Consider the following 21,967-nt stretch of genomic DNA (forward strand, 5'->3'; position numbering starts at 1 on the left):
AACATGTTCTAGACTTTGTTTTCTGGGTCAGATAATTTACCTTCATTCACTTCAATTTACAACTGTCACTTTAGAGCTCATCGTTTCATGGAAAGGTCTGTGCTTAGTGCTTCTCTGGTCCAACGTAGCCGCAAATACATGACTCCAGGACATATGCCTACAGATATGTACACTCACCAGGGAACATGGGTTAGCGTTTGAAGGGGCATTAGAAAAGCACTCATTTACAATCCTCTTACTAACACTGAACCTGACACGTGTGTCCACACATTCGCAAATCACACTTGGATTGTGCAGAAGCTCGCTCGAGCGTGATGTACAGTGCCGGCATAATATAGACTTCTGTTGCTCAGAGAAGCCCCAGAGCCTTTCTGTCGCTTCCTCTCTCAACTTTCTCTCTGTCCTGCCCCTCTGAATCCAAGCTGCTGTATTCCAGGCCAGACGGCCGCAGATGTGAGATTTGACTAGCCTACACATTTTCCTTACGACTGGGGGAAAATAATAATATAGAGGAATCATCTAAAGTCATATTTGGAGTCATTGTGTGGCACGTTCGCACGAACACATTTGTGTATTTCACACTCATTCCACTAAACATGATTTTCTTCACACTTGCTCAAGTATTGATTTTAAGCACATTGGCATATGTCTAATAGACACAAGCAAGTCCTCGAATATGTATTCTGTACCCCCCAATGGACGGCATTTATACAACGTTAACAAATAAAGAGCACTTTAAATATGAGATGTACGCGTGTTCTTACCTCACAGGGCATGGCAGCTAACATCACTAGTAGGAACATGGCACTGAAGAGATGCATTCTTGCCGAAATGACAGCGTTCCAGCCGACACCAGCTCCTCTGTTGCTTTTCCCCTCTTGCCTGTGTCCTTATTGGGGCGGTTTCTTCAGCTCGAGAGGGATTCTGTCAATGCTCTGTCGAGTGTACACGACGAACCTCATCACCAGCCAGTCTGTGCGCTGGGTGAATTCCACACACCGACGCAGAGTAGCCCTCTAGCTCGGTAGGCTACAATGATCAGCGATGTGCGGTTTGGACTTGCGCCTCCTCCTTATGACCAACACAGATCAGTGGACCGCAGATTTTTGCCAGTGAACGCTGAATCAAATCCAAAATATTTCACACACGATATGTTTGTTAGAAAAGGGCAATGCCTTTAACCTGTAAATGAACACGGAACTCAATGGTATAGTAGCTAATGACAGGGGAAGAAAGTCGCAGAGGTTGGAAGGTGACTTCTGTGCTTGCAAGGTGACGACGCTAGGAGCAGCACATCGATGCGTTGGCAACTGATTCAGAGAAGTACCACTCTGCTGCAGCCCAGCTCGCCCGTGCGTGCATGTGTGCGTGAGAGAGAGAAAGTGTGCGGGAGAGAGAGAGAGAGAGAGAGAGGGGGAGAGGGGGCTTCATTGACTAGACTGTGTTGTTTGCTACTCTGTATGGATTTTCAGTAGAATGACAGATACACGGAACGCGAGAGAGGGGTGACATTTAACGGAAGGCATTGTCATAATCGACTTCCTTGTTATCTGCACACCAACGCTGATTGGGGCTGATATTACGTTGTGTAAGAGCCGGATGGTGATTGTGAAAACCACATAATGCCATCAATTTAGCTCTCATCCGCTTCTAATTCGTAAATTAAGGTGTCAATGTAATTCGAATGGATTTCCCAGAATTGGGGTTTAGAGAAATAAGCATGCAAATATTTTAATGATGTTGCTAATTGTGTGTGTGTGTGTGTGTGTGCGCGCGCTTCAGATTCTCCTAGTTTTTGACAGCCAGAGCTAGTGGCCTCTGGCCATCCTGAACACGGTATGAATAATAGAACCGGCTCCACTCTTCCTCCTCAGTAATAGCGCTCAACTTCACTTTTACATTTCACCGCTTTCCAAAGTTACATCCAACAACAAGCCACTTCACGTCCTTGCCTATAATTACCTATGAATGGCTCAAGTGTTACTTAACTACATATGATAGGGCTGGAACCTTGGCAGTCTACTGCACTTGGCACATGCTGTATCCTCTTCACTAACCCTAATTGTTTATGATACATCAATATCAACACATGACATGGTGTGTGGAACATTATACCTATCATTATGAGTGCCATGTACAGGGAACAGTAGGATAATGTATAGGGTAAAACCAGTGTAAGACATCCCTCCTACAGCAAAGTGGAGAGTTGGAGTTCCGGCCTCCTCAGAGCTGCTGTTGCCTTCAGATGCACAGTGCACACCCCTCCATTTACCCAGCAGGGCCACACAGAGGCATGGAAATAGCTTGTGGTTGAGAGAGAGAGAGAGAGAGAGAGAGAGAGAGAGAGAGAGAGAGAGAGAGAGAGAGAGAGAGAGAGAGAGAGAGAAAGAGAGAGAGAGAGAGAGAGAAAGAAAGAAAGGGAGAGAGAGTGTGATTGAGAGAGAGTGTACAGTAGAACAGAGCATTAAAGACCACAAGGAAGCTCTGTCATTGTTACTGCGTCTCTTTCTCATTACCCAATTACCCATGAATCCAAGTAACAGCACCATCAGGGTACGGTACAGTTCTCCTTCCAGCCTGACCCTGGATACATACAGTATGGCATGTGGTTGTGAATAATAGCTTAGGCTCCTTCCTGCCTGAAAGGGAGAGTCAAAGTGACATTGAGTCATTGAGTGCGGTCATAGTGGCAGCAGCAAAGTGGCTAATGGCAATGCTGAGGAAATACTGTATTAACACATTCATCTAAAGCTCTCTTTTCTCTCTCCATCTCTCCACTCACTCCCCTGTCACCATCCACAGTCCTGGGGGCTGGAGGATATTTCTGAGGGAGGTGAAGACAATACATGACCCATTTGTCAAGGAGGCAACGTGTTTCTGTTTTATCCCCAAGCCAGAACAGGCAAGGCAAGAGAAAAGAGAAGGGAAAAAACAGTTACCGGAAGTCCTCTCAGGCATAGAGCTGGTCGGTCAGCCTGTGTCTCTCCACCTCTTTTTCCATCCCTCTCTCCCTCTCATGCTCTGCTGCACTCTGTGAAGTAGATACGGAGCTGAAATGGGCATTTTCTCCTTCTCTCCCTCTGGCCAGAAGGTTCATGCTCTTTGAATTTGTCTAAAATGACTAACCCATAGCATCACCCTCTGATGTTCATTTTGAATCATGGTTATTTTGTCAATTTTGTCTGTGAACATGTTTATGAGTGTGTGTGTGTGTGTGTGTCTGTGTATAACGATAAGTCTCAACAACCATGGGTCTCAAGCATTAAAACTCAGCACTCCAGGTGGGCCTATTTGTTCTGAACCAGCGCTGCCAACCATATCATTATATAGATTTAACATTTTTAGGAGTTGATAATCTGTAAATGATGGGAAAGTGAGGAGAATTTAAAATCTCTTATGAGGATGAGAAGGATGACCGGAAGCAGGAGAATGAAGGGTTAGGGACTGTACTATAAGCTGGAAAGGAGGTGAAGAAACTAGAGAATTGAGTCAGTAAGGGAGAGGTCTATAGATCTCCAGAGAGAGACTGTCACGCTCGTCGTAATGATGAGATCAAGGCGCAGCGTGAGTAGAGTTACACATAATTTGAATAAAACAAAACTCACTGAACATAAACAACAACCAAACGAAACGTGAAGCTACTGTTGTGCACTCAGGCAGCTAAATGTAGACAAGATCCTACACCAGAAAGTGGGAAAAATATGATCCCCAATCAGAGACAACAATAAACAGCTGTCTCTGATTGGGAACCATATCAGGCCAACATAGAAATACACAACATAGAATGCCCACCCCAAATCACACCCCGACTTAACCAAATAGAGAAATAAAACGGCTCTCTAAGGTCAGGGCGTGACAGTACCCCCCCCAAAGGTGCCGACTCCCGGCCGCAAACCTGAACCTATAGGGGAGGGTCCGGGTGGGCATCTACCCTCGGTGGCGGCTCGGGGCGTAGTCCCCGCTCCCTACACTGACCCCGCCTCTTCTGTGGAACCGGACCGTAGATCGTTGCCGGAGGAACTGGACCGTGGATCATCGCCAGAGGCTCAGAACTGGGAACCACCGCTGGAGGCTCTGGACTGCAGCTTGTCGCTGGAGACCCCGGATTGGGGAACGCCGCTGGAGGCTCCGGAGTTTTATTTATTATTATTTTTTTTTATTTCACCTTTATTTAACCAGGTAGGCTAGTTGAGAACAAGTTCTCATTTACAACTGCGACCTGGCCAAGATAAAGCATAGCAGTGTGAACAGACAACACAGAGTTGTGTTGGAGTAAACAATTAACAAGTCAATAACACAGTAGAAAAAATAGTCTATATACTTTGTGTGCAAAAGGAGGTAGGCGAATAATTACAATTTTGCAGATTAACACTGGAGTGATAAATGATCAGATGGTCATGTACAGGTAGAGATATTGGTGTGCAAAAGAGCAGAAAAGTAAATAAATAAAAACAGTATGGGGATGAGGTAGGTAAAAATGGGTGGGCTATTTACCGATAGACTATGTACAGCTGCAGCAATCGGTTAGCTGCTCAGATAGCAGATGTTTGAAGTTGGTGAGGGAGATAAAAGTCTCCAACTTCAGCGATTTTTGCAATTCGTTCCAGTCACAGGCAGCAGAGAACTGGAACGAAAGGCGGCCAAATGAGTTGTTGGCTCTAGGGATGATCAGTGAGATACACCTGCTGGAGCGCGTGCTACGGGTGGGTGTTGCCATCGTGACCAGTGAACTGAGATAAGGCGGAGCTTTACCTAGCATGGACTTGTAGATGACCTGGAGCCAGTGGGTCTGGCGACGAATATGTAGCGAGGGCCAGCCGACTAGAGCATACAGGTCGCAGTGGTGGGTGGTATAAGGTGCTTTAGTGACAAAACAGATGGCACTGTGATAAACTGCATCCAGTTTGCTGAGTAGAGTGTTGGAAGCAATTTTGTAGATGACATCGCCGAAGTAGAGGATCGGTAGGATAGTCAGTTTTACTAGGGTAAGTTTGGCGGCGTGAGTGAAGGAGGCTTTGTTGCGGAATAGAAAGCCGGACTGGGGACCGCCGCTGGAGGCTCCGGACTGGGGACCACCGCTAGAGGCTCCGGACTGGGGACCGCCGCTGGATGCTCCGGACTGGGGACTGCCGCTGGAGGCTCCGGACTGTGGACCGTCGCTGGAGGTTCCGGACTGTGGACCGTCGCTGGAGGTTCCGGACTGTGGACCGTCGTTGGAGGCTCCGGACTGGGGACCGTCGCTGGAGGTTCCAGACTGTGGACCGTCGCTGGAGGTTCCGGACTGGGGACCGTCGCTGGAGGTTCCGGACTGTGGACCATTGCTGGAGGTTCCGGACTGTGGACTGTCTTTGGAGGTTCCGGACTGTGGACCGTCTTTGGAGGTTCCGGACTGGGAACTGTCGCAGGAAGTTCTGGACTGGGAACTGTCGACGGAAGCTCTGGACTGGGAACTGTCACCGGAAGCTCTGGACTGTGGAGGTGCACTGGAGGCCTGATGCGTAGGACAGGTACAGGTGGCACCGGGCTGATGACACGCACCTCAGGGCGAGTGCGGAGAGGAGGCACAGGACGTACTGGGCTGTAGAGGCACACTGGAGACCTGATGCGTGGGACCGGTACAGGTGGCACCGGGCTGATGACACGCACCTCAGGACAAGTGCGGGGAGGAGGCACAGGACGTACTGGACTGTGGAGGCGCACTGGAGGTCTGGAGCGTAGAGCTGGCACAACCCGTCCTGGCTGGATGTTTATTTCCGCCGGGCAAATGCGGGGCGCAGGCACAGGACGCACTGGGCTGTGCAGACGCACCGGAGACACAGTGCGCAGAGCCGGCGCAGGATATCCTGATCCGAGGAGGCGTACTGGAGGCCAGGAGCACTGAGCCGGCACCATCCGCCCTGGCTGGATGCCCAGTCTAGCCCGGTCATGGTGTGCATCACCGCATAACACCGTTCCCGACCGGTCACACGCTCCCCATGGGAAGCACAGGGAGTTGGCTCAGGTCTGAACCCTGACTCTGCCAATCTCCCCGTGTGCCCCCACCCCTCTCGTGCTTGCCTCGTTGGTATAACTCCTCGTAATGTCACCGTTCCACTTTCGCTGCCTCCATCTCCTCCTGAGGACGGCGATACTCCCCGGCCTGCGTCCAGGGTATTTTTCCATCCAGGATCTCCTCCCAAGTCCACTCCTTCTGTACATGCTGCTTGGTCCATTTTTTGGTGGGATCTTCTGTCACGTTCGTCGTAATGATGAGACCAAGGCGCAGCGTGAGTAGAGTTCCACATCATTTTAATAAACCGAAACTCACTGAACAAAAACAACAAACAACCAACCGTGACGCTACTGTTGTGCACTCAGGCAACTAAATGTAGACAAGATCCCACACCAGAAAGTGGGAAAAAGGGCTGCCTAAATATGATCCCCAATCAGAGACAACAATAAACAGCTGTCTCTGATTGGGAACCATATCAGGCCAACATAGAAATACACAACATAGAATGCCCACCCCAAATCAGACCCCGACCTAACCAAATAGAGAAATAAAACGGCTCTCTAAGGTCAGGGCGTGACAGAGACAGAGCGAGAGAGAGATTGAGAGAGAGCAGAGCAAAGCACAAGGACAGACATGAAAATGGGATTTATTTGTGCTTTCCTTTGTCAGAGAGAGAATTCAGGAATTGACTGAATGGAAAACTGAACTGATCCCAACCCTGAATCAGTCTGTCTGTCCTTTGATATTAAATCACTATTGTGATGTGGCTACTGTGGAGTCATTACGCAATGTGTTCCATCAACGTTATTAAGTTTTCCAATGGGTATGAAGCGGATAAAGATAATCTGATGGAGAACTCAAATCTTTGGCATGGATTTACTGTCACCCTGCTGCCAACAGGATGCAACATAACATGCCCTCGTGATGCCAGCCACACACACACGCACAGACACGCACAGACACACACCTTCTGAAGGAAAATAGTTCACTGTTACATTATTGATATTCAAAACCTCCCTTCCCCTAGTAATTGTTTTCTTGAGGCCATATTCTTCAGCTCCAGAGTTGTGTCCTTTATTTCAAGGTCAAACTCACCCAGCAGTGTAAAGAGCTGAACAAGGTCACGCTATCTATGGCTGTACCTCTCCAGGCATTCTAGGGTGCCTACTACACAGCCATTGAAAATGGGTGTATTTATTTATTTTATTTGATATTTTATTTATTTTCCACACCGCTCGTATCTCAGATGAAATATCAAGTACCGCCGTATCAGCCCTGTTGTTCCATTATAATATTCACATACAGAGTATGATATATTAACTTGAATGCACCTGAAATGAGTCCATAAGTCTCTCCAAAATCTTCTGGGGCAGGAGGTTATAGAGTGCTTGGTTGCCATAGCGATGGCGGTCTGCAAGGGGCAGGAAGGGAAAGGTGTGAAAGCCGGATTGCTCATTGGCCGGCTGAAGAGAGAATTAAACATGGTGTTTCACACCTTCCCCTGGGCTGTTTGTCATGCACTACCTGCACGTTACCACAGAAACCGGGGTAAGGACACGCCAGGTTCACAGGGAGGTGTTATACAGTGGTGCTGTAATGCTTTGTCTCGGAGTCCAGCCCAGACCAGTCAAGACAGAATTCTGGTCAGAGCAAAGCTGCTGTGGATCAAAACCAAACGTTGTCCTCTACCATCTACCTCCCAGACACATGGAGAAATGAGGAGAGACACAGACTGCCAAACAGTCCGTCATCTCAAGTTCAAACATTCCAGACACACACACACACACACACACACACAAATTCTTGCAGAATATGCAGAGCTGGGTGATGCTACCTGTGTTGTGCTCTGTAGCCTGTGTTTGTGTTTAATTGGATGAAAAGATGATGCATAATGCAGGAAGAGAGAAACATGTAGGAACCAAAGTCCATGTCGCCCACGGCAACAGAAACCAGTAGCTAATTGTTGTTGACATTTTTCTCCCCTCTTTTTCCCTGCTCCATTGAAACAGCAGTAGCCTCATGGTTTGTCATGTATCTGAAGCTTTTTCCTCTCCCAGCTCAGAGCAGAGCTCCTGCGCATGACAGTGTGTTTCTCAACCAGCGCATGCATGCATACCCTTCTCTCTGTGTGTGTGTGTGTGTGTGTGTGTGTGTGTGTGTGTGTGTGTGTGTGTGTGTGTGTGTGTGTGTGTGTGTGTGTGTGTGTAGGATAAGGGTTAAGGAGCTGGTCCATATAATGTATGTCACCTACACACACAGCCTATACATAGGTATGAACATGAACCATTGATGCGAGGTCACATAAGCGGCCTTGGAAGGGCAAGGTGAAGGAGTGAGTCTTACATTGTCTGCTACTATATAGAGCACACAGTACCAAGAACACTGAGTTCCTGCTTCTAACATACACTCTCTCAGTGCTCCGTCTCTCAGTGCTCCGTCTCTCAGTGCTCCGTCTCTCGGTGCTCTGTCTCTCAGTGCTCCGTCTCTCAGGATTCTCCCTCTCTCAGTGCTCCGTCTCTCAGTGCTCCGTCTCTCAGTGCTCCGTCTCTCGGTGCTCTGTCTCTCAGTGCTCCGTCTCTCAGGATTCTCCCTCTCTCAGTGCTCCGTCTCTCAGTGCTCCGTCTCTCAGTGCTCCGTCTCTCAGTGCTCCGTCTCTCAGTGCTCCGTCTCTCAGTGCTCCGTCTCTCAGTGCTCCGTCTCTCAGTGCTCCGTCTCTCAGGATTCTCCCTCTCTCAGTGCTCCGTCTCTCAGTGCTCCGTCTCTCAGTGCTCCGTCTCTCAGTGCTCCGTCTCTCAGTGCTCCGTCTCTCAGTGCTCCGTCTCTCAGTGCTCCGTCTCTCAGGATTCTCCCTCTCTCAGTGCTCCGTCTCTCAGTGCTCCGTCTCTCAGTGCTCCGTCTCTCAGTGCTCCGTCTCTCAGTGCTCCGTCTCTCAGGATTCTCCCTCTCTCAGCCATTTGGACTGAAACCCTCTAGCAGCAGCTGTCTTTCAGGTTGGTTCCTCCCAGCACGTCTCCTCTTCTCATTCTCTCATTCTACACTGCAGTTCCGTGCACCGTGCCGGTTACATTGCAGGGGGCCTATGGAGAGAGCGAGAGAGGGGAGGGGAGGGAGTAGAGAGAGGGGAGGGGAGGGAGTAGAGAGAGGGGAGGGGAGGGAGTAGAGAGAGGGGAGGGGAGGGAGTAGAGAGAGGGGAGGGGAGGGAGTAGAGAGAGGGGAGGGGAGGGAGTAGAGAGAGGGGAGGGGAGGGAGTAGAGAGAGGGGAGGGGAGGGAGTAGAGAGAGGAGAGGGGAGGGAGTAGAGAGAGGGAGTGACAGACAGAGGATAAGGAATGTTTTTTACATAATGAAGCAGATAGAAGCGATTACAGCAGCTTAGCTGCGGAGCAGTGAACTGCTGCACATTCAGCCTCATTATGAAGTTAAATACGCCAAACTGTCACTGACGGCTTACTTACGCTCCTCGCAGAACAATCGATTTACAGCTTTACAGCCACCATCCACAAACCTGCTCCTAAACACACAGACATGACTGAATAAGAAGAGAACACACTGCCTTTGCTCCTTCTGTCTCCCCCTCTCCCTACTCTCCAGCCCTGGAGCTAAAATGCTGATGATTACAGTAACAAAATGTCCCTACTCTCCAGCCCTGGAGCTAAAATGCTGATGATTACAGTAACAAAATGTCCCTACTCTCCAGCCCTGGAGCTAAAACGCTGGTGATTACAGTAACAAAATATCCCTCCTCTCCAGCCCTGGAGCTAAAACGCTGGTGATTACAGTAATAAAATGTCCCTCCTCTCCAGCCCTGGAGCTAAAACACTGGTGATTACAGTAACAAAATGTCCCTACTCTCTAGCCCTGGAGCTAAAACGCTGGTGATTACAGTAACAAAATGTCCCTACTCTCCAGCCCTGGAGCTAAAACGCTGGTGATTACAGTAATAAAATGTCCCTACTCTCCAGCCCTGGAGCTAAAACGCTGGTGATTACAGTAATAAAATGTCCCTACTCTCCAGCCCTGGAGCTAAAACGCTGGTGATTACAGTAACAAAATGTCCCTCCTCTCCAGCCCTGGAGCTAAAACGCTGGTGATTACAGTAACAAAATGTCCCTCCTCTCCGGCCCTGGAGCTAAAACGCTGGTGATTACAGTAACAAAATGTGCCTCCTCTCCGGCCCTGGAGCTAAAACGCTGGTGATTACAGTAACAAAATGTCCCTCCTCTCCAGCACTGGAGCTAAAACGCTGGTGATTACAGTAACAAAATATCCCTCCACTCCAGCACTGGAGCTAAAACGCTGGTGATTACAGTAACAAAATGTCCCTCCTCTCCAGCACTGGAGCTAAAACGCTGGTGATTACAGTAACAAAATGTGCCTCCCCTGTTGGAAGCCAGGAGAAGAACAACTGAGAGTGACCCAGGCTTACAGTGTCTTTAACCTCTCCATGCAGCCCCTCGTGGGTGTGTGCCCTCTGTGGGTCTCCTATCTCTGCCCTGGCCTCTGTGGGTCTGAAGTGTTATCCCAGTCTGCAGGTGCTCCAGAACCTGCCTGGCTGGCTGTCTGGCTATCTGGCTGGCTGTCTGTCTGGCTGGCTGCCTCCACACAGGGAGCAGCTAGACCACAGAGTGAGGAGTGTGGACTCGACACTTCTCTGGAGCTGTCTGAGGCCACGCACCAGGGCTTTTATTTTTCAGCCTACTTTTGCATTATTGAATCAGGGCCCTTCTCCAAACCTGCAACTGGACAGCCCTGGCCCAGAGGCTACATGCAGATTTGATGAATCAAAAATATTGCAATGCAACCGTGTGGAGAGGAGAGGGTGCAGCAGGGGACATTATCGTGATTGGAACAGATACAATGGAGCTGCTTCACTCGCTTCCTTATCTGCCTTTACACACTTCTCTCTTGATTATGTTCACACACACACATTATATGGACCAGCTCCTTAACCCTTATCCCCCCCCCCCCCACACACACACACACACACACACACACACACACACACACACACACACACACACACACACACACACACACACACACACATCAAAATTAAGTGAGTGCTTATAATTGTCCTATTTCACACATGTAAAAGTGTGAATTATACACATGAAATGGAAATGTGTTTTTTGCATATCCCAACTCCCCCTGAGACAGAGAGTGGGGTCGTGTCCAGGGTCAGCCATTATCACTGGCGACCATTATATGGACCAACTCCTTAACCCTTATCCTACACACACACACACACACAAATACAAACACACACAAATGCAAACGCACAAATCAAAATTAAGTGAGTGCTTATAATTGTCCTATTTCACACATGTAAAAGTGTGAATTATACACATGAAATGGAAATGTGTTTTTTGCATATCCCAACTCCCCCTGAGACAGAGAGTGGGGTCGTGGCCAGGGTCAGCCATTATCACTGGCGACCATTATATGGACCAGCTCCTTAACCTTATCCTACACACACACACACACACACACACACACACACACACACACACACACACACACACACACACACACACACACACACACACACACACACACACACAACCTCCTCTTAAGGCCTTCATTAGATAAAAGGAGATCTGTTCTTTCCAGAGCTACAGTGCAATTATTCAGTGTAGTCAGGCATGTCTCTGTGTGACAAAGCAAATTACTTTTTCAGCTTGCTGTTCCTGATACAGATACGGCTTTCAGAATCGGAAAGGAAGAGCCGCGCCAGTGCTCCTAACGCCGCAAGAGATGCCAGCAGCCCTCATTTAGCCCCGGTGTGTGTGCTCAACTGTTTGTTGAGTGATGGTGGCCATGCATGTGTGCCTGTGAATGTGGATTGGCAGGCAAATGTGTGTTTGTGTGTGCATTTATATTCTGTATGGTGTGAATGTTGATGTGCTACAGTACATTGTGGCTCGTGATTCTCCAACTGAGGGCACACAGTACAGCACTTGTTCAAGCACATTATCACTGTATACAAGGATGTGTAGACACCAAACTTAACGGGTTAGTGACAGCATAAGACTGGCTTAATTCAGAAATAATAGTCACATTCAAGAAAATATGCAATATGTAGGTCGGGGGGTTTAGACTGGTGGAAGATCTGTTTCTACTTCAGCCAACTCCTCCCCAATCAACATGTATTACGTCAATCATTTATTTCGCAGTTCCAAATGATTCGTCTCTGGAACCACAACCAGCCTAGTGTAGCTCAGGCGAGCCATCTCCAAAGCCAACAGATAAACAGAAAGAGAAAAACTCTCTGGGGCTCATGTCTTAAAGGGTTCAGACCAGAGATGTCTAGGGCCTGAAGGAAGGAGCCAGTGTTTTTACCAGGGGAGGTGTGTCAGGTGCATTGTGGTTAGGAGGACTGCACGGGCTCTTTCTCATGGCTGGCAGATGATTATCCTTCCCTTCATGTCAGGGTGACTGAGAGAGCTGTTCATGGCCACTGACTCAGTATTTATCCTATCTTCCTTCTCCGTACACTCAGAGACCAATCAATACACTGGGATCAAGAGAGACAGGGGGACGAGAGAGGGGAAGAGCGAGAGAGAGTGAGAGAGAGAGAGAGGGGGAGAAGGAGGAGAAATCATCTATGGCGACTGACAGAGCAGAGAGGACAGAGAGGAACATGGGATTTATTTGTGCTCTCCTGTCAGGCTGCGTCGGCCACACACGGCACGGGGGAGAGTAATGGACATGCCATGGTAATGGGAAGGGAAGGCTGGGGAATCTGAAGGGTTTAAATGGACCACATGGAGGACTTTTATAATGATTATTGATTTTGTAAGGCATTGATTTAGTCATATGGATTAGTCAGTGATAATGTTTATTTGTTGATGATTGGGTTTCAGCTTAATTGTGGTCTGTGAAAGAGTAGGAGATGTTTACCATTTGGGATTGCACATGGGTTTTCTCCACACTCAAATTCACATTTATTTTCTGTTTGAAATGTCTTAGGGACTTTCCAGTCATGCATTTACACGAATGGTTGTTTGCAATATGGGTTATATGGGTTGGGTTCTTTAAAAAGCAGAGCCATACAGGAGTGATGTATGAATTATTCTGGCCATGAGTGAGTTCCTTAAGTGAGTTATTGATTTGGAGCGGCTAGCCCACCAGGCAGAGGAACTGGGGGAGGCCTGGAGCACTGGGACAGACCAGCAGCACAGGAATCGCCTGGGCACACCATCGCCATGGAGACCTGTTGTTGTCATGCCGACACGCTTGATAGAATGCAGCGAGAGAGAAAGAAAGAATGAGAGAGAGAGAGAGGGAGGGAGAGAGAGAGAGAGCGAAAAAGGGAGATTCAGTCAGAAAACTTTTTTCCATTGTTTACTCAATGGAGTGCCTGCGGGTTCAAGTCCCATTTGAAAACCGGTTGCCTCTTCTCTCCATCCCATCTTCCACAGAGACAGATAGTGGAGGGGTCAGGCGAAGTGCCACTGCTCACGCATTGGGCCGTATAAGGATGAAAGTGGTAGAACGACTGAGTGAAATCCTGTGTGCGACGAGGGAGGTGGAGTTCTGGGTTGACATTGGAGCTAGGACTAGCTGTGCGTGTGTAGAGGATGTGTGGGAGAGTAAGAGGGGAGAGAGAGAGAGAGAGAGACAGACATAGGGGGAGACAGAGAGAGAGAGATTGAGAAACAGAAGGAGAGATATGGGAAATAGGAAAAGAGAGGGGGAGAGAGGGGGGCAGATAGAAAATAGAAAGAGAGAGATTGAGTGTTGTCCTGGCCTGTGGAAGGCAGTGACCACTTTAATTATCCTCTATTTTCTTCAAACATGCCAGAGCCTTTGTGAGTCTGTCTCCTGGGACACACCTCCCTCTTCATTTCCTCTGGGATTCAATTCCACTTCATCCCTCTCTGTCTTTTACATATAAAACACTTTCTTCAATTATTCCTCTGATGTTCGTATCTGTATTATTTGACTGCCGGGCCTATTCAGAGTGACTGCTCATCTCGCCACAGCTCTGTGTGACTAGAATCAATCCCAGCCTCATTGCAGGAGAGCCACTTTCTCTCTCTCTCTTTCACAGTGTGTGTTCTCATGTGAGTGTGTGTGTGTGTGTGTGTGTGTGTGTGTGTGTGTGTGTGTGTGTGTGTGTGTGTGTGTGTGTGTGTGTGTGTGTGTGTGTGTGTGTGTGTGTGTGTGTGATTGGAGAAGATGTGTGATATGGAGATCTGGTGATTCACAGTGTGTTCCGCACGTTACTGTATCTGTTAATGGTCATGAGTATGTGTGTTTGTGAGTGTTTGTAGGAGGCAGACGTCAAGGCAGAGAATGCTGTGTAGTAATGAAGGCATGCCTGTCCCTGGTTCTGCTCTCCCCTGGGTGGGAGAGGGACAGACAGCACGCTTTATTAGAGATCAAATGGGCCTTTAATTACGTGGTGGATGCCTCTGCTTCTACATCGATTACAACCAAAAGGTGCATTCCATCAGAGTCTGTTAACCGGAGAAGAGACACTACTCTCTGAAGGCATGGTCCCCTAGCAGCTCACTAACTTGGTATTCTTAGCAGGGGAATGTGGAATGGTTTCCAGGCATACCCTTATCTATTGCAATGAGAGTTTTATTAAGAATTTACAGCTGGCATGATAGGCCGTTCCATATTCAATGAGGGGCCTGCCCTGGTGGTGGTGGTGGTGGTGGGGGGGGGGGGGGGAAACAGGTATGGTTCTACCCAGGATGTGGAGCAGGCACAGGGGACAGAGATGAAGGTACTATGGACAGGTGTGTGTGTCTGTGTGCTCCTTCAGTCTGCTAGCTGACAGTCTCGCGGTTAATGAGCAGCTGTTGAACATCACTATTCATGAGACCTGTCAGTCACCTCTCCTCTCCTCATGTCTCCTCACTTCTCCTCTCCTATCCTCACCTCTCCTCTCTCACAGGGCCAGCCAGCACCTGAAATCCCCGGTTCCTCATTAACTCTCCAGCATCTCACCAAGCAGCACAGACACCAGAAAACACACCCAACACACCCTTCAGCCAAGTACTTTCTCAACACACCAGTAGGCCAGATCCAACCACCAGGAAACAGGTTGTAGTTTATTCAGCTATCAGAGCCATCCGTGATTCCACATGAACATCCTCACAGCACTTTCATCTGTTGAAGGAACAGACACATGGGAGTAGAGGGTGTCTGATGTCCCTGTGGGATTAATGGACCACTGTTTCTGACAGTGTGTGTGTGTACACTACCTTTTCATATGTATGTATATATATTTTTTGAATATGTGTATGTATAGTGTGTCTGTGTATAATGTCTTTACTGCTACTATGTACATACATGAAGTGTATGTGAAACAATGGTCTGTCACGACTTCTGCCGAAGTCTGTTCCTCTCCTTGTTCGGGCAGTGTTCGGTGGTCGACGTCACCGGTCTTCTAGCCATCGCCGATCCACCTTTCATTTTCCATTTGTTTTGTCTTGTTTTCCCAAACACCTGGTTTACATTTCCCTCATTACTTGTCGTGTATTTAACCCTCTGGTCCCCCCATGTCTGTGTGTGGAATTGTTTGTTCTAGTGCTTGTGCACATTTTGACTGGTGCGTGATGTTTTTTTTTACCCATATTTTGTTATTCTGGATGCTGCTGGTTTTGATAATTAAACTGCTCCGGTTATTACCCTGTTCTGCTCTCCTGCGTCTGACTTCCCTGCCACCAGCTAAGCACCCCTTACATGGTCTGAGTAATAAGACGAGAGTTAGTGGTGCAGAGTATATTCCTGCAGCAGATTCAGATAAACTACACCTCTCTATTTCTTAGGTTGGAGCTGAATTATTGAAAAGCAACCGTGGGAAACCATTGACACATCAATTCACAACTGCAGGCCTACACTTACAGCCACAGAGTAAACCAGTCCCTATCTAGTACACAAACAAACCAGATATACAATACATACGGGACACTGGAGTTTTTCTATTTATTAGAATAAACATTTTGATTAAACCACTGCGGCACTTACTGTACTGTTCAAATGACAAACAGCCCAGTGCTGTCGGACTGACAGCATTCATTATTACCTTCAGCTCCCTGCTATCTCTTGCTATGTATTTCATCTATAGCAGTAAAACACCAGCCAGGCTCTCAGCAGCCCAGTGTCTTTTAACCCAGCTCCATACCTACTGACAGGAGGCTAGGTTTGCGTCCCAAATAGCACCCTATTCCCTATTTAGTGTACTATTTTTGACCCGGGCTCTCAAAGGTAGTGCACTTCAAAGGGCATAGGGTGACATTTTGTACTCAGCCTAGGTGAGGCTCACAGCAGTCAGACAGAGAGAAAGACAGTCCTGTTCTGCTCACACAAAGGTTCTGCTTCCTCTGAAGTTCACATCTAGTCAGCAGCGAGGCCAGCTAAGATTTATGAAATGTGTCCAGGGCGTTCATGAAATGCTGCCATGTTGGATTCATCCTGACAGAATAACAACCATGTCAGCATTTGTAGAGCAGCCAATACTACGGGACAGGGTTCATTGATCATCCTGAGAGAGAGTTGGGAGAAAGGAGGGGAAGGAGAGGGGGAGAGAGAGAGGGATGGAAAGAGGAGGGTGAAGAATGAAGAGAGGGGGTAGAGGAGAGAGAAGGGGGGTGGAAAGAGAAGGGTGAAGAATGAAGAGAGGGGGTAGAGGAGAGAGAGAGGGGGGATGGAAAGAGAAGGGTGAAGAATGAAGAGAGAGAGAGGGGGGATGGAAAGAGAAGGGTGAAGAATGAAGAGAGGGGGTAGAGGAGAGAGAGAGGGGGGATGGAAAGAGAAGGGTGAAGAATAAAGAAAGGGGGTAGAGGAGAGAGAGAGGGGGGATGGAAAGAGAAGGGTGAAGAATGAAGAAAGGGGGTAGAGGAGAGAGAGAGAGAGGTATGAAGGAGGATCCTACTACATTCCGTTCCACAGAGGAAAGGAGTCATGCAGCCTCATATACTGTAGGAGCAGCACGGGAAAGGATTACTTCCCGACTCAACACTCAAGTGGACTACGACCCCACTATACACTCATCATTATAACATTCAATCTGCAATTCTCTCCCTTCTCTGCCGCCAATGATTTATGTGCAAATCATATTTATTGAACAGTGGAGTCCTTCATGGACAATGGAGTCGCTCTAACACACACACACACACTCTCACACACCAATCCCCCGTGACCCATTCTGACAATTTGTTCCAGCTCCTGATATGAGTGTGGTTTGTTCATTACAATGTATTAATATGTTTCTCCTTTATGAACAGGCTGTGTCCACACTTAAATTGTCCCGAGTGATTCTCCCATCACTCTCCCTGGTTAGTAATAATATGAGTCTGCTGATTACCTCGGCTGTGCGTGGAGGGAGCGAAGAGCTGCTGGGACGACTGACGCTGTCTTACGCACTGAGGACTAAACTAAGTGAGAATGACACAGTGGAGATGGGAGTTGAATCAGGAGACAGGGGGGCATGAGGGGAGCGGTGGAAGGAGTGATGCAGCAAGGAGGACAAAGGGAGGGAGGGGGTTGGGGGGGATAGTGGAGGGATCCAAGGCTGTGTCTGGTAACTCTTCTGTCTCCCAGATAATCATCTGACACTCTTTCAAACAGCCACAGGACCCAGGCCTCTCTCTCCCCGCTACTCACCACTCTGCAGACACCTCCGCCTAGGGAATAATTATATTTCCCTCCCACCTTCACTCCCTTCAATTCTTTACTAATGTTAGCTTTGTCGATAACCACTTTTGATGGGAAAAGAGAATCTGCAGAAATAATCTCCCCTCTTCCGAAGACAAAGAATCTGTGGAAGGGTGTCGACAGGAGGAGAAACGCTCACATGCACACTAATGAGTGCACGTTTGTTCACTCAGTCACATGCACACTAATGAGTGCACGTTTGTTCACTCAGTCACATGCATACATACACACGTGTTGGAAACATACATTTACATTTTAACAGACTTTCTTATCCAGAGCCACTGACAGTTATTGCATTCATCTTAAGATAGCTAGGTGGGACAACCCCATTAATCTCAGTCATGGGGGGGGGGGGGGGGGGGGAAAGAGGCAAGAGACCAGAGGTGGCAGAACAGAGGTATGGGATGGGGTGTAGGGTTTGAGCAAAGCCTGAAGATAGGGAGGGGCAGTTCCTCTTGCTGCTCCGTAGGCAAGTACCATGGTCTTGTAGTGGATGCGAGTGTGTGGAGGAGTGGGGTGACATGGGAGAACTTGGGAAGGCTGAACATCAGGCGGGCTGCAGCATTCTGGATAAATTGCAGAGGTTTGATGGTACAACCGGGGAGCTCAACCGACAGCGAGTTGCAGTAGTCCAGATGGGAGAGGACAAGTGCCTGGATTAGGACCTGCACCACTTCCTGTGTGAGGTAGGGTCATACTCTACAGATGTTGTAGATCATTAACCTGCAGGAGCGAGTCACTGCTTTGATATTTGCAGAAAATCGATAGGGTGCTGTCCAGGGTCACGCCAATGTGGTTTGCACTCTGGGAGGGGGACACTGGAGTTGTCAACCATGATGGAGAGGTCATAGAGCGGGCAGTCCTTCCCCAGGAGGAAGAGCAGCTCCATCTTGTCGAGGTTGAGCTTGAAATGGTGGGCCGACGTCCAAGTTGAGATATCTGCCAGGCACACAGAGATGCGTGTCACCACCTGGGTGTCAGAAGGGGGAAAGGAGAAAAGTAGTCAAGTGTCATCCGCATAGCAATGATAGGAGAGATCATGTGAGGATATGACAGAGCCAAAGGTACCGAGAGAAGAAGAGAGGGCCTAGAACCGAGCCCTAGGGGACACCAGCAGTGAGAGTACGTGGTGCAGACACAGTGATAGCATGGAATTCAAACGAGGTGTACAGGTGAAATGAGTAGCCCTGTGCACCTGTAACCCTGTAGCCCCCGGCGACGACCAGGTGCTCTCGGACTATGAGAAAACACGTACTCAGATCAAGTGAGAACAGCTGGAAAAGCAGTGTTCTCTGGGGTGAGCCATGTCTCTGCATCAGGGCCAAAAAGTCTACAAACTGAAGGGCAGCATAGGCTGAGATGAACTCGGTGATCTTGGCCACAGATTGACAGTTCCAAATACCGCTGGAGACCTGGACTTCCACATGGGTTGTACGCGCAGGGTACACAAAATTAGAAGGGTTGCAGCCAAGGGGTGGTGAGTGTCTAAAGCCTATAAAAAAATATATATAAATTAAAAAGCCTACAGGGAGAGGAGCGAACAGGTATACAAAACACACACATAGTTGCCAAATTAGATCATGTGAAAATAACTAACTATTGTAAGATATTCAAGTCAGAGACTGTTGTGGAGCCTTCCACTCATTCCTTCCGTAAATAACTCCACAGAGCAACTCAGCAGAACCATCTTAGTTTTGACCACGAGACCGCCGAAGGCACGACCCCCAATTACAGCTGCCACTGAGAAAACAGGGGAGACTGAAGTACAAACACTAATTGCTAATTGCCTAGGAGAGGAGAAACCACTCCCCCTCCAATACAGCCACTGATTACAAAAACAACAACAATCACAAATTGCCCTGCCCCTTAAACCTGATCGATGTGTCAACAATGAGCTGGAAGTTATGAGCAGTCAGCAGTTCACACACCAAGTAGGACACTGGGAAGACAGGCAGCACTTAAAGTTGATGGCCCTAGCTAGCAAAAAGACTAGACAACAGATAAAGACAACATTTATAATTATCACTCCTGGAGATACAGTATCATTAGTCCTCTATATATTGACATACAGCTTGCATATAAATATACAGGACGAGTCATACATGAGTAAATATGTATCACAAGAAACCAATCAATCTACATATTCACACAACGGCGATGTGGCTAAATAATGTTTCCAGTTCTGGATTGTGACACAACAGAAAGATGTAGTGGCATCGGTAGAGCTGTTACAACCAGGAGTCTACGGGAGATGTAGATATCTCTCCACTCTCTTGTGAATCTAAACGCCTGTTTAATATGTTCATCTCTCACACTGACATGTTCAGCCCAGTTACAATCAGCGTCACTGAGACGCATAGGAGAGGAAACCTGGGGGCTGGGAAAGAGAGGAGAGAGAGAGAGGAAAGAGCGGGAGAAAGAAAGATGGTTAAAAGGGAGTGAGGGAGGAAGAGAAGTCGAGCTCCAGCTACAGAGTTGAGACTAGTGAGAGACGGAGAGAGAGAGAATAAAAGAGAAATGAAAGAATATCTTGTTACAGTAGCACTGAAATAAATTCTCCGTGTGCTATAGGGACTGGAGAATTCGTCAGATCGTAGGACAGATCACAGGACAGCAACGCGAGCCCAGAGATCAGAGGGTATCAGACAGAAATACTCCTACACAGATACACAAGATAAAGAGATACAGTACAGGAAATACTATTGTCGCTGTATTTATTTGAGAGGGGTAAATATAAAGATTTTGTTCGGGCGCCGGGCAGGTATTAACCATGCCAAAAGGAAAAGAGTAGAATAGAGAGAGTACCACTACCAGACTCACACACATCAGCAGAAGAGACTGCCTAGAGTGTAGCCTGTTTACCAGATAGCCAGTGTAGAGAAAAGAGAATACACACCCTATAAAACCCACATCACAGCACAGGGGTAACCCCACCAAGAATACCTCATACAATAATAATAATAAATGGCAGAGCAATTGAACAGCAACTTCACACAAGAAAGAACCCAGTCATCAACAGATGGTTTGTATGTCAAAGCTTCGCAACAATGTTGCTACTAATCCATGCGATCCATAACCGGCGCGGTCCCAAACGATAACCACGACCTAGAACTGTCACACCGATGAATGAGTTAAATACTTTATAAACTACACACGCTGAAAATAAAATAAACTTCTGCAGCATAGCACACACAATCAAACTGTCGCGCCAACCAAGAGCTCCTCCCCCAAGAGCTGAAAAAGCGGTCTTTATTTCCTCCTTCCTTACTGCTGATGCTCTCTTAAGTGGCAGCGCACTTTAAGGCTCCGTGCAGGATTTCGCCACACTCCTCCTCCCATGAAAAAACAAAGCCTGCAGAAACAGAGAGGATGCAGGTTTGACAGGTTCATGTTCCTGCTACACAAAACCAGGGAAGTCCTCATCATTAGTGTCCTCCACGAAGAGGTCCTGCAGGTGTTGCTTTTGCCTACGATCCAGCTCTTCTGCCGTAGGGTAGCAAGGCTTTAGGTCAACAACATGCACTGTCCTGACACCTTCCCCAGTGTCCTCCAAACAGACCAAGTAGTTCACTGGTCCCAACTGCTGCACTACACAGTATGGACATTTCCATCTCGAAGCTAGCTTGGCAGTGAACTTCTTAGACGCCTTTGACAGATGATGTGACCGTACCCATACACGCGACTGGGGTGGAAAACACACGTCTCGTCTATGTTTGTCATAGTTTCTCAGCTGTCGTTGTTTGGCTTTGGTTTTGCTGGCCTCCACTCTGGCTAGCAAGGTGTGGTGATGTTGTACGGCATCATACGCTGGGCAGTCAGGTGAAACATTCAATCTTTGCAAGACTCTTTCCATCAGACCTTTTAGTGATCTTCCCAGGTGGAGTTCGGCGGGAGTGACCCCAGAGGTCTCCTGCACGGCAGAGTTCAGTGCAAAGCGAAAATCCGGAAGATGCTGATCCCAACTTGTGTGCTGATCCCCCACGAATAAAGCAATCATCTCCTTCAGGATTCGGTTTACCCTCTCGGTCAGGTTGGTCTGAGGATGGTAGGCTGTGGTCAGCTTGGCAATTTACACCCCAGTAGGTACAGAGCTCTATGTAGATTCCTGGTATGAACTGCGGACCTCGGTCAGAGAGGATTTGGTCTGGAATTCCGAATCTGGTAAAGACCTGCCTTCGCAGAATTAGAGCAATGGCTTATGCAGTGGCTTTGCGGAGGGAAACAACTCCACCCAGTGTGTGTAGTAGTCCACTACCACCAATAACAATTCATTCCGGGTCCCCCGGCTGGGAGGACATTTCCC

General features: G+C 48.1%; 1 protein-coding gene across 1 annotated transcript in view; it reads right to left on the reverse strand.

The window, feature by feature from the left end:
• olfm2a (olfactomedin 2a) overlaps nt 1–1,333 on the reverse strand; it is a 90,548-nt gene extending 89,215 nt beyond the window's left edge. The window contains exon 1 of the mRNA XM_031834202.1: nt 765–1,333. Coding sequence (XP_031690062.1) covers nt 765–821 — 57 coding nt within the window. The 5' untranslated portion in view covers nt 822–1,333. The remainder of the gene's footprint in view (nt 1–764) is intronic.
• Nucleotides 1,334–21,967: the final 20,634 nt, after the last annotated feature.

Source organism: Oncorhynchus kisutch, linkage group LG10 (genome assembly GCF_002021735.2).
Source record: "Oncorhynchus kisutch isolate 150728-3 linkage group LG10, Okis_V2, whole genome shotgun sequence".
NCBI classification, from domain to species: domain Eukaryota; kingdom Metazoa; phylum Chordata; class Actinopteri; order Salmoniformes; family Salmonidae; genus Oncorhynchus; species Oncorhynchus kisutch.